Source organism: Protopterus annectens, chromosome 7.part0 (assembly GCF_019279795.1).
Source record: "Protopterus annectens isolate FY-2018-M chromosome 7.part0, PAN1.0, whole genome shotgun sequence".
NCBI classification, from domain to species: domain Eukaryota; kingdom Metazoa; phylum Chordata; order Ceratodontiformes; family Protopteridae; genus Protopterus; species Protopterus annectens.
This window is the reverse complement of record NC_056739.1, coordinates 1495305179-1495317448: the sequence shown is the minus strand read 5'-3', so window position 1 is coordinate 1495317448 and position 12270 is coordinate 1495305179. Positions and strand designations below refer to the sequence as shown.

The following is a 12270-nucleotide window of genomic DNA, read 5'->3' as shown; positions in this document are numbered from 1 at the left end:
AAAAATGCAATATATAATTTAATAGGAATTGATTTTTGCTAAATGCACACATTGCCAAATTTGATTTATTTTCTAAACCAGTAGCAGTGATTTATCCAACTAGAGTTGACTTTTATTTTGACCTGGAAAGCTCTTATTATCATCAGAAGGCTTCACACAGTAGGCCTATACAAGGAGAATGTTTTACCAACAAAATGTTAAGTTAAGATAGCAGTAATTGTGGATAATTACAAAATTAAATTATTCACAATGTTCCGGGGTAAATTATTTACATAGCAACATAAAATGTATGTTGCGCAAGTATCCGCAGGTGCCTAGGTGCTATATAATTTATGGATTTAGGCAATAAAACTTCTTTTTTAGTAAAAACAATAAAACAAAAGATTGTAGTCTGTATTCTCAGTTTAGAAAATAAGCATTGCATATCAAAGTAACAAAAAATCATACTGATCAAATCCCGAGATGCTCTGTGACCTAGGGATTAAGAAGCTCCATTTAGTCATGGCTGCTTCCTAGGGGGTCCAGGCCTCAGTGGTCCCCAGGCTTCTCCCTTTTGGTCTCTCTGCATCTCTTCTTATACTGACCCTGCTTACCCTTACTTTTCTTATTGTTTACTTGCCTGTGGTAGGGACCGTAGACTCAGGAGGATAATTAATGTGATTTATAGGGATAAGAGAAATAAAAAAGCTGTTTTACTAACTGCATAATCTATCCCTTTTCCATTATTTCTGAAACATAGCTCCTTATCCAAGGGAGCATTAAGGAGCTACATTTGACATCATTTAACAAAGGTAGTTGCCTCAATCAAGCATGTCTTCTAGTTACTGACCCCACAGCTGCAGCTCTGGATACTACATTCTCAGTATCATATCTACACTTGATGGGATGTTCAGCCACTTGACTGACTGTCTAGTGAGGTCCAATAGTTCTGTACGCAGATTCCCATACATATCTATCTATCTATCTATCTAGATATCTGTCTGTCTGTCTATCTATATATCTGCCTGTCTATCTGTGCGTGTGTGTATGTGTGTATGTGAATGTATATGGGGCAGGGAATCTACTGTATAATAAAAAATCTTGTACTGTAGAATTAGGGGAATAAGTTCCATGATGAGTAACTGAACCACCAGTCAAAAATGGGGTCCTTAATTCTGTAATACAAGGCATTTCATTCATCACCCAAGAGCAGCCCAAACACATTATAGTTATCCTTTTTTTGTATTTTGTATTTTACTTGCTGCTTCTCACTCATGGAATAATTGCATAGATTTTCTTTTGAAAATTTTTCTAGTTTAGATGTGCTTTTATGAAAGGGCTGTCTTGTGGGTGGCATTCTGTTCCAGTGTTGGGGTAACTAAATTTGCTTACATTTTTGTTACTTTTTGGCAATGTTTCTGTAGCACAGTGAGGGTTAAGTTATTTTATGCTAGGTTTATAATATATTTACTTGTTTTAGTTAGGAATTATTAATGTACATTTTAGCTTTGTGTCTGTTTTGCTGGTAATGCCATTTTCTAACTGGTAGTTTGCAGATTTAGTTTTCTTTTCTTTTTAGTTTATTTTTATATGGTTATTGAAATGTCTAAGTTTCATCTTTATGAGTCTGGCTGTAGTGTACATGGCAATTTTTTGTAGCTTTTATATATGGCATTTTGATGTATTCAGTTGTATAGTTTCATTTTTTCCTATATGCCTGTGAATGGCACTGAGTTGCTTTGATTAATGGCATGGGTAGATTTGTGATACAAGTCTAAGAATATGGCTATAGTGGTGATACAAAGTGCCTTATACTCTGGTTCAGGTAAGTATTTTTGTCATATCCTTTTAATGATGACCATTGTTAGGCTAGTGCATGCACACACGCGCACACACACACACACACACACACACACACACACACACACACACACACACACACACACACACACACACACAAACACACACATACACACATGCGCGCACACACACAGACACACGCACACGTACACACTGCTTTGGAGATGAGGAAATGAAAGGTAGTAGAGGAAGGGGTTAATTTATATTGAAACAGAGTACAAGAAGACAAAACAGAAGGGGGCATTTAAGTAACACTAGTTGCAAACATTAGTCTGAATATACTGAGACAGTAATTTACCAGGGTTACCACCTGTCCCACTTTACGAGGGACAGTCCCTCTTTGGGCAGTTGTTTCCTGACCAAAAATATTAAAAATGGCAAATGTCCTGACATTGTAAGACATAATTATGCCCCATATGTTATGTAATAGTTGCATAAAATAGTTATTTATGTATCTAAAATACTTAAATGTTACAAGAAACAGAATAAGCAACTAAACTGCTACAAGAATAAGCTTTTATTTAGGCAAAAAAGTAAAGTTTTATCCTTTGTACTGACCGTGGACATGTGTCGGCCTGTAAAATCTGGTGTGTGTCCCGAAAATGTCCTACTTTGGTCATTTGAAAAGGTGGCAACCCTATAATTTACTGTAATTTAGGGATGAGACAATGTCAGGTTATTCAGCAGTCACAATGCCAGTCTGGTAAAAGGGAAGAGATGCTTGAATAGGATTTGAGGATTTGGTGTAAAATTTGAGGAAGAGTACTCTAAAAAGGAGGAGTCACTAAACGTGTGGAACATGAGAATGGAGGCATGTTGCATACTTATAGTGTGAGTGGAATTGGGGAGGGGGAATGCTACTATAAAGTAGATTGTAGAATGAGACTATTACCTGATGAATAAAATCCAGACTGGGCTGTTCTTAACAGACAGATGTAGTTATTGCTTGAATTTTCATCCAGTGAATCATACTTGGAGGGACACAGTAGTGAGTCCTAGCAGGGAGGCTTGATACAAATGTAACAATTTTAGTGCAGGAACCTTCAAGTCTAGATAGTTGAGGTGATGGAGTTTGTTTAGGATGCTGGCTGTACAGAGTAGGTTTGGTTGGGGAAGGGATACACCCTATCTGTTAATGTTGAGCTTATTTAGTCATGCAGTTCTCTGTGGAGTAAACTATGTTTTTGGTTGTAAGGAGAACATCTGCTTTGACGTGTAGACAGATATAAGTTTGTTTTTCATGGAAGCAGTTTTGCACAAGCAGTTGTCTCAAGTGGGAATCTATTCTGAGCTAGAATGGTTGTTGACTACTGTTGAGACTGCTACAGTGACTTTTAAAGAGAATAACATTTGTTTCGGTTGTGTTCAAATACCATGATGATATTTGCTAGCCATGTCTGAAGTGAATCAGAACTGAGCTGTAATAGTGCATATATTTCCAAGATATTCAGGACTGGAAAAAAAGTGCTGAACTTTCAACTTATTTGGCTAGCTAGAGTTTCCACAATGGAAGACATATTACTAATGTAGATGTTAAAATAAAAGGACCAAGTGAAGAACTTTGACTCACTCTGAGAAGAATTGCTGGGGACATCGAGATATTATCATACCAGCAAACTGGCGAACTATGTAACTTATTTGGAAGAAAGATCACAGTGAGATATGGTGAAGGAGAATTTGGTGGTCAAGTGTGTCAAGTGCTTTTGATATGGCTAAGAAAATAAAACACATATGACATTCCCTTTGCTCAGCTTGTGTGTGCAAATTCTGTAAAGACTTTCAAGGTAGTTTCAGCACTGTTGTGCTATAACATCAGCAGTTGTTGACATATTACCTTTACTCTTGCTGCTTTCAGGCCTCTGTGACTCAAGCAACCCTTACCTTGTGACATTCCCATGGTGTTATACTTTTCTGAGTTTCCTTTCTTTTTAGAGTGCAAGCCTACTGATTGAAACATCAGGAAATGGTAACTGTTTTTAATATCTTGAAGTAAGCAGTAAGAGTAATGAAGAGGAATCAGGGCCAGGCCATGAGTGAATATATGGAACAGGAAGAGCAGTGAAGAGAAACATGGCCAGGGAATGAATGAATATATGGAACAGGAAGAGGAATGAAGATGAAGCATGGCCAGGGTATGAATGAATATATGGAACATGAAGAGTAGTGAAAAGGAAGCATGGCCATGCCATGAGTGAGTATAGGGAACAGGAAGAGTAGTGAAGAGGAAGCATGGCCAGGCAATGAATGAATATATGGAACAAGAAGAGGAATGAAGATGAAGCATGGCCAAGGCATGACTGAATATATGGAACAGGAAGAACAGAGAAGAGGAAGCATGTCCAGGCCATGAGAGATGACTGACACTTTATACATAAATGTTTTATATATTTTGGCCATTTTCTAATAAAAGAGGCAAGGAGGCAGACTAATACGTATATAAAAAAAGCAAATAGTAGTCAAGAATAAAAGAGTAACGTGAAGCCCCTGTTTATGTTTTACATTCTTAATGATGGACAAAACTCCTTAATGCAGAACTTGTTCCAGATGTGATGCTTAATATTTATAAAGAGTGATAAATAACAGGCCTAGCTCATGCACTATTTTTAATTACACACCCACTACTGTGCTTTGAATTACAGTTCGGTAACAATCAGTAGAACATAGCTATTAAATGTTCTTCCTGTTATGCAGAATGCTTCTTTTTCCACACAAGAGCTTTTCTTCTGCCAATTTCTGTTATAGGAGGAGGAAGTGGAAAAAGGCAGTGTCTCACTTTAAACAGATTTTCCCATTTAGTATATTGATACAGTGCTCTTCATTTTATGGGACTGTGTTATATTCATTCATTACAGTAGCAGTACTAAAAGGTCTTAGGAAAATGGTGGTTAATTCCTTCTCAGTTATTTGTGCTACTGTTCATTCTTATAAATTAGCATAGTTCACAGAGTTTGTAATTTTTGTAAATAGCTTGTTATGCAGAAATGAAAATGGGTGCAATATAGACAGCCAATGGCAGCTTTTCAAAATGGGTTTCAGATCTTTTTGTCCCACACCAAGCACATGGGGCTGGAAGCTCAATGAATCAATGCAGCAGAAACAGCAGCAGAATGATTGTCAGATCTGTGAATTCAAAGAATGCTGTGGTGTGGATGTAACTGGTGGGCGAGGCTTGATGTCTCGTGCTTTCATGTATGACAACAGCTGATCTGGGATCTCTGCCAGGACATCTTTGGCGAGGCGTGCCATGCTCAGGATTTGGTTTCCAGCACGATCCACATAGTCTCTGAATGGCACAAACTGGAAGGAACAATAAGGTTTCAAGGTTAGTTGAGGATAAAGAACAAAGAAACTGTAAACATATTTAACCACAGACAAAGAAAGGGCTGTAAACACATTCATCTGTCTAGATAGAGAAAATGGATTCCTGAGAAAAATAAACAGTTGTTTACAAGTGCTGTCATTTGTGCTGTTGTTGCGTCTTTCCATCATTGTCTTGTTTCATAAATATGTAAAAGTGTGCATATTTAATGTACTGTGATGAAAAGATGAAGAAAAACAAAAGTATAATGTGAGACTACATAGGAATGCAGGGCAGTCAGCTACAAGACAGTGGTCTATATTGTAAGACATTTACTCTGTTTTCTACTTTATATGCAACTCAAGTATTTAAGTAACCGGGAGCAGATAAACTCTTAGAACTGATACATGGGAATTAATTTATTCTGTCATTCATTTCTTTTTAATTATTAGATTTAAAATAAACAAGTTTATGCATTTTCTGAATGAAAAAGGAAATTCAGTTGTTAATATCAGTAATAATCACAGGTACTACTCCTGCAGTTTGAAACCTTTAAATAAATTATAGTGTACATTGATGTTATTTTACTTTCTGTACATGATGTCTCTAACAAGTTACTAGTGTCTGCAGAAGAAGCAGTGACTTGACACAATAGCTGTTTGTAGTGACATGTTCAGTCTATCTCTCATTTCTTCATCTCAGTGTTCCTGTACTTATCTTGCTTCCCACTTAAAATACTGGGCACACTCACATAAAAGAACCAAACATTAACTAATAATTAATATAAAAACATTAATCCAGTTTTCTGCGGAGTCCTTTTAACAAATAATTTGGTGTGATGTTTCTCCTATAAAGATATGTAATTGCTAAGTTATAGCTTTGTTCCTATGGTACTTAATGCATGCTAGAAGCCATTCAAAGCTGGGATAATTAGCCCTTTATAGGTTTAAAACTGTCTCCACATTGTTTTACTGAGGATGTAACTATGACGTATAGATTTTCAGTGTCATGGCAGTACAATGAGAACAGTAAAGGATCATGAATTTGTAATTTCTATACAGTGTACAGTGTACATCATTCTGAACTAGGGAAATCACCAGAAATACACACAGGTATGCATAGGATAAAAGATTCCTGCTTTCTACAGGTAATGCATCTTTCCAGTAACTTTCCCTAATGCCTTCTCACACTGCTCACTTAATTTTAGATAATGAGCCAGTTACACATGCTATTCACTTGTTAATTCATGCCCCAGTGTGCTGCCTTCTCATAGTTCCTTGTATTTCTGAATTCTGATTATAGACTTCAGTTGTTGTGACCCTTCCACCAGTCTTTTCACAATTCTTTTAATCCTTTCTAGGAGATCCCGCATTTTTCTATCCACCTTTTTGCAAATCTCTGTGACATTCAAGAAATGATAAACTGCTGTTTTGAGAACTTTCTAGCTATATGACGGTGCAGAAATTGTAGTGAACCATATGATCCCCAGACAATAGTTCTGATTCCTAGAGTCTACACTCAGTTTTGTCAGTAATTGCATCCTAGTGATCACTCCAAGACTAGCTATATCACTAACATTTTTAATCTTTGGTTATGGGCTAGTAGCAAGAACCATCATTCGTAAATGCTAGCCCAGAGTTAACTGTGCAGTCTCACTACTCTTTAAATATAAATTGTTGATTCATTAAATCTATTGTACGATCTGACATATGCACATTATATTACCCTGTTTTGTGCAAACTGCAGAGGGTAGCATAGCCTGAGTTTTACAATATTCTCTCCACTAGAATGATGGGTAAGCCTGCACAAGTCACTTAACACAAATCTTCTTGGATCACCCATGAAAACAGTTGCTTTTACATTGTGATTTTTACAAGGAGAACAAAAGAGAAAAATAAATATTTTAGAACAAGACTTCCTTGTTTGACTTGTAACAACCCTTTTCATTGTCCTGCACTCTTAAATTAATATTTCTGAAATGAATGGAGCCTAAAAGCCCTTATTAAAAATCTTTCTATGTATCTATCTATCTAGCTATCTGTCTAGAAATCTATATATCTATCATTGAATCTTCATCAACGTTTGTTGCCTCTTCTTGATGACATCTAGAATTCCCTCATTGGCATTTCATGTATTCATATGTCATTTAACTAGTTTGCCATTACTTCCTTAAGTAAGGCATTCCAGTTTTCCACATAATGCTACCTTTTCCTAACTTTAGCCTGTACTCTGTAATTCTAGAGTATTGTTTTCTGGACAATAGTATGACAGTGTTTCTTACTCTGCTTTGGAAGACACATAACTGCCTCCAACATATGTACCTCCCTTTGCTTCTCTGGGAAAACATATTCAAAGTACAGCTGCATATGCATCCTATTTAGGAATATGGATCTTGTCGGTGAAGCATAAAGCAAATAATTACCAAATACCTACATGACATCCAGGATGACAGACTAATAAGTGCCAGTCTGGAAATGGGCACTTTATTTGAAGATATGCTGCTGTCAAATGTATAGCTCATAAAAATCCACAAAATAAATTACTGATTATGCTTAGTGCTAACTCAAAGCTTACATGCTCATCATGTGACTATTTGAGAATGTGCAATGCTGATAAGGATTGCATACTCTGCAGCCTCAGGTAGGAATCACATAGTATAGATCTCGACTGTAGTTAATGTATATATACATGTGGTGATTCTCCAAATAACTCATCCTAAGTCCACATGAGTGTAAAGATATTCCTGACTGTCTAGTTTCCCTCTATCACTTGATCTGTGTTCTGAGTGATATGGAATATATTTGCTAGTGACCCAGACACTGAAACCACTACATTATATTTTCTTGTAATTGGTGGCCTGACCCATTCTAGTGAAGTGACTCTGCACATTAACTATACTTAATGACAGCTAGATGATTTGGCACATTCTCATTTACCACTTCTGCAGTATGACTTTATTCACTGGGAAGTTTATATTAAACTGACCTCACAATAGTGAATTATTGGACCAAAATAAATTAGATTGCTGCCATCGTGTTACAAACTTAATTTCTCAATAAAAAATAGAAGCTACTCTAGTTATGATACATTAGGGGGACTATAGTTAGTGCCTGCAGCACACATTACATAATTTGTCTAAATGTCTCATTTCTTCCATGATGCAACTACTTAGCATTATGAAAACAGATAACGCATACTTATACGAATCTTGTTACTAAAGGAACAAAAACTGTTATATGGCATCATGTGCTATAAGGCTGTGTAAGCATATTTTCTTTATACAGCATGTTACAAAGGAGGATTTGTTTATACTGCAAGGTACAGCTATATTCCTTACTAGTAAGACAGCTCACTTTTTTCTTCTGGTCCCCAGTTTCTTTTGATTATTTGCATTTACGTGTTATCAGTGCTTTAATGTCTCTCTCTCTTTCTCCCTGCTCCATGTTTTTCATCTTCCTGTTATGATCCTCTGCTCCATCTCTTGCCACAAGCCCTATATAGTAATTTCCTACTGTATAAGTGACGTCCCACTGTTGTTATGAAAAAGACAACAGGCCTCAAACCACTACAAGTCAGTTCGAATGACGACTGCTCATTACAACTAAGTAACACCACACTGACATAACTATCTACCTGTATCACTAAAGCATCCATGAATGTGACCTGAATCTTGACTTTTCCTTTGTAAGGGGGCTGGCAGGGTCTTTAATCTCCCTTCTTCCCATCAAACCTTCAACCTTTAAAACTAAAGAGAAGTAGGAGGTTATGTGGAGTGCCTACCCTCTTACTAATGGACTGAATGACAACCTCATAACATATTTTGCTAACTTGAGATGCTAACTAAGCACACACATGCAGATTGGAAACTTTATGTAGTTATTTGTACTATGTTCACAACTGCCTGTTGCAAGTATTAACAGCTACAGTACCCTAAGACTGCCACCTGAGATTAATTCTGTAACATTTTCCACCAAATTTGACAGAACAAGCCATCAGTTGCTTGGTTTCACTCTCCTTGCTACTTTTTCAATTAAAAAACATGCTGAACCCAAATTTCTGGCACTTAACTTAGGCAAAATGCTGATATTCCTGCATGCCATCACTATTAATCCATATTATGACTGCATTTCTGGTTGTCTGGTGGTCTATATTCCTTTTATTCTGCTAATATATTGCAGAATGTTTAACCTACTTCCTGATACCACATTAAAATTACTTTCCTTGAGTCTATCACCTAGTTTGTCCTTATCCCAGTAGTTATAGAAACACCAAGCCTAGTGACATTGTGTTCCTTTTTCCTCCTGGCAACACCCACTAAAATTCAACACTTACTACATAGGTGTCAGATTATACTAAAGCCATGAGTAATGAAGAGCGTGCCTTCGCTGAAGGTTGGGCGTCGGGCTGGCAACTCGGCACCAAAAAAAATCTACTGCCAATCATTAGCGGACCGGAGTTCCGTTGTGGCAACCCCTAACCGGGAAATGCCGAAAAGACAAACAACATGAGTAATGAAGAGCAGGATAAAGTATGTAAAAGGAATTGCATTTATTGTGTATAGGAAACATGGCTAATAGTATGTCGATGGCCTCTACAGATATCCTACATAAGCCCCAAAAATGCTCATTTGCCAGCTGATTTCTAAATTAATTCCCATCTGCAGTTTGATCTTCCAACACAATTTTTTTTGCATACAGTATTCCCTTCACTGTTCTATTATCACACAGTAAAAAGGGACAGCTCCCCCAGATGCAAAGTGTTCCAGGTATGACTGGGAGATCTTGATTGGTCTTGAGTGAAATTCTGGCATAAACTATAGCAGCTGTTTGTTTGCTATATCTCAAGAAGTAGAGAAGAGTGTAGATGGAGAAGAATGGATCTGGCATTTTGCTCCTTGAATAAGGAGAGTGCCAAATCACAGATCGGGAACAGGACTTTTTTTTTTTTGATTCTCAAGCTTGAGGATAGTAGATGGGGAAGTGGGGAGAAAGGACCTGGCTTGCTCCTGAAATAAGGAATGCCAGATCATCAGGAATGGACCTATTTTCTTTATTCTTTTGCTCTTCAGCTTAAAGCAGAGGGTTGGCACCAGATTTTTTTTGGGGGGGGGGGGGTGACGCTGGGTGCCAGAAAAGCTAGCAAATCTGAAACATGGCAATCTTTTAATTCAACTGCATCACTTGCTACAGTACTGCAGCAGACCATCAAAACTGCAGTACAAAATGTTCAGTTAATGAGATGCACAAGACATATATTTCAATGGCAATACTACATAGTTTACATAAAAAGCAATACATAAAAGGATGTCTGCACCTGTATTAAAGATTGGAGGGTTTCACCATTCTACCTGCTTCTTCCACATCTCTAGCTGTTCATGCCAATGTCTCCAGAAGTCATCATACTTGTGCCTGGTCTGGTGTCCACTACTGTGGATTCTAGTCCTACTCCTCAGATCTATGCCAAGGTCTTCCCATGTATTAGTCCTCTGATCTTGCTGCCCACCAACTGTAGTTGAAAAGGGAGGAAAAAAACTCTTCTTTCCTTTTAAACTGTAGCAACTGCTTGCTATTTTTGTAGGAAACTGCTGCTATAGTCTACACATGGAGCACTAAAGAGATTTAGTCATGAAATCCAGAACAGGACTTACTGAGAGGAAAAAAATATTTTTATTTAATTATAACAGCCAACATCTCATTTATGTGCTTCTGTCTGTCTGTTGGGTTTCATGGAGCTTCCACTTTTACCCCTTTTGAAACTGCTCTCCACACTAGGTCTGAAGTATCTGGTGACTGACTGGACAGGGGTTGGAAGAGAGAATAGAAACTCTTGATTGTCAGCTATCTGGTCTACCTGCCATACAATCTTCCTTTTTACAAATTCCAGAACTAGACTCTGAAAAGTCAAAGGGTGTAGATGCAGAATCCTGACTGATCTGATGTACCATTGTATTTTCCTCATGTGTAATCTGGCAAAGGGCATCATGATTATCATTTATCGCATGTACACCAGAATCCTGGGAAACTCCCTTGAAAAGATGCTTGGCTTAGGCCAGAGATACTCCGGAAAAAGTGTTCAAAAATATTTACTTTGTCTGGAGGAAAAAACTCTCTTCCCAAGGCCAAGTCCAGCAAACATACCAGGAAAATAATTCTGTGAGATGGGATGAAAGAAGACTTCTGCAAACTTATTTGAAAACTCACATTGCATAGAAGCTTCTGAAGAGTTGCTAGAGACACTGGACAGCTGGAAGAAGAGTCTGCAAAGATAAGACAATTGTCCAAATATGGTAAAGTGTGAATGCCTTGGAATCTGCAATAAGCAATGACTGGAGCTAGGGGTTTTGTGAATACCCCTGGTACAGTGGAGAGCCCAAAAGGTAAGACAGTAAACTGATAATGTAAGCCAGCCACAACAAATCTTAAGAAACACTTGAAATGGTTGGATATAGAAATGTGATGATAGGCATCCTTTAAATCCAGCTTTACCATGAAAACTAGATGAGGAATTATGGCACAATATTTTGAAGAGATAACTTCTTGAACTTCAGAATCTTGGCAAAAAGGTTTAGAGCAGAAAGATCCAGCACTTACCTCCGGGATTCTTCTGATTTGGGAACTAGAAATATCTTGAATATTACCCTTTGCCTGTGAGATAGACATGCACTGGTTCTATGAGTCCCTGAGACAATGTTGTACAGAATGAGAGGAAAAAAGAGAAATATGGTTCCCTGTGCAAGAAGGGATGACATGAAAAGAAGGAAGGCATTCCCAATGCCAAGAGTATACCAACCGGATTACACTAAGAACCCAACTGTCTGTGGCTATCTGAAACCAAAAGGAAATATGAAGTGATTGCCTATGTCAAAAGTGATAATTTAATAAAGATTTTTCTTTTTTTTAAAAAAAAACAAGGAAAGATGAAGTATCAGAGATATAAAAAGGTTGCCATGGTGGGATGGAATGGAAACCTGAACAGACAGATAGCTATGCTGACTTTTATTAAGTTTTTTAATTTTATTTTAACATTTGTTTACCAGCTGGTGACTTCAAATCAAAGGGGGGCTGCAGGAAACAGCTGAATTGGTGGGACCAAAGGGAAGGGGTGTGACCAATTAGAAAGGGGTGGGGCTATGC

At 37.5% G+C, this 12270-nt stretch overlaps 1 protein-coding gene across 1 annotated transcript in view; it reads right to left on the bottom strand.

Moving 5' to 3' along the window:
* Positions 1-4310: 4310 nt before the first annotated feature.
* The window catches only part of CPNE9 (copine family member 9), a 2305657-nt gene continuing 2297697 nt past the window's right edge, over positions 4311-12270 (bottom strand). Inside the window, exon 15 of the mRNA XM_044076409.1 lies at positions 4311-5136. Within this exon, the coding sequence (XP_043932344.1) occupies positions 4954-5136 (183 nt within the window). The 3' untranslated portion in view covers positions 4311-4953. The remainder of the gene's footprint in view (positions 5137-12270) is intronic.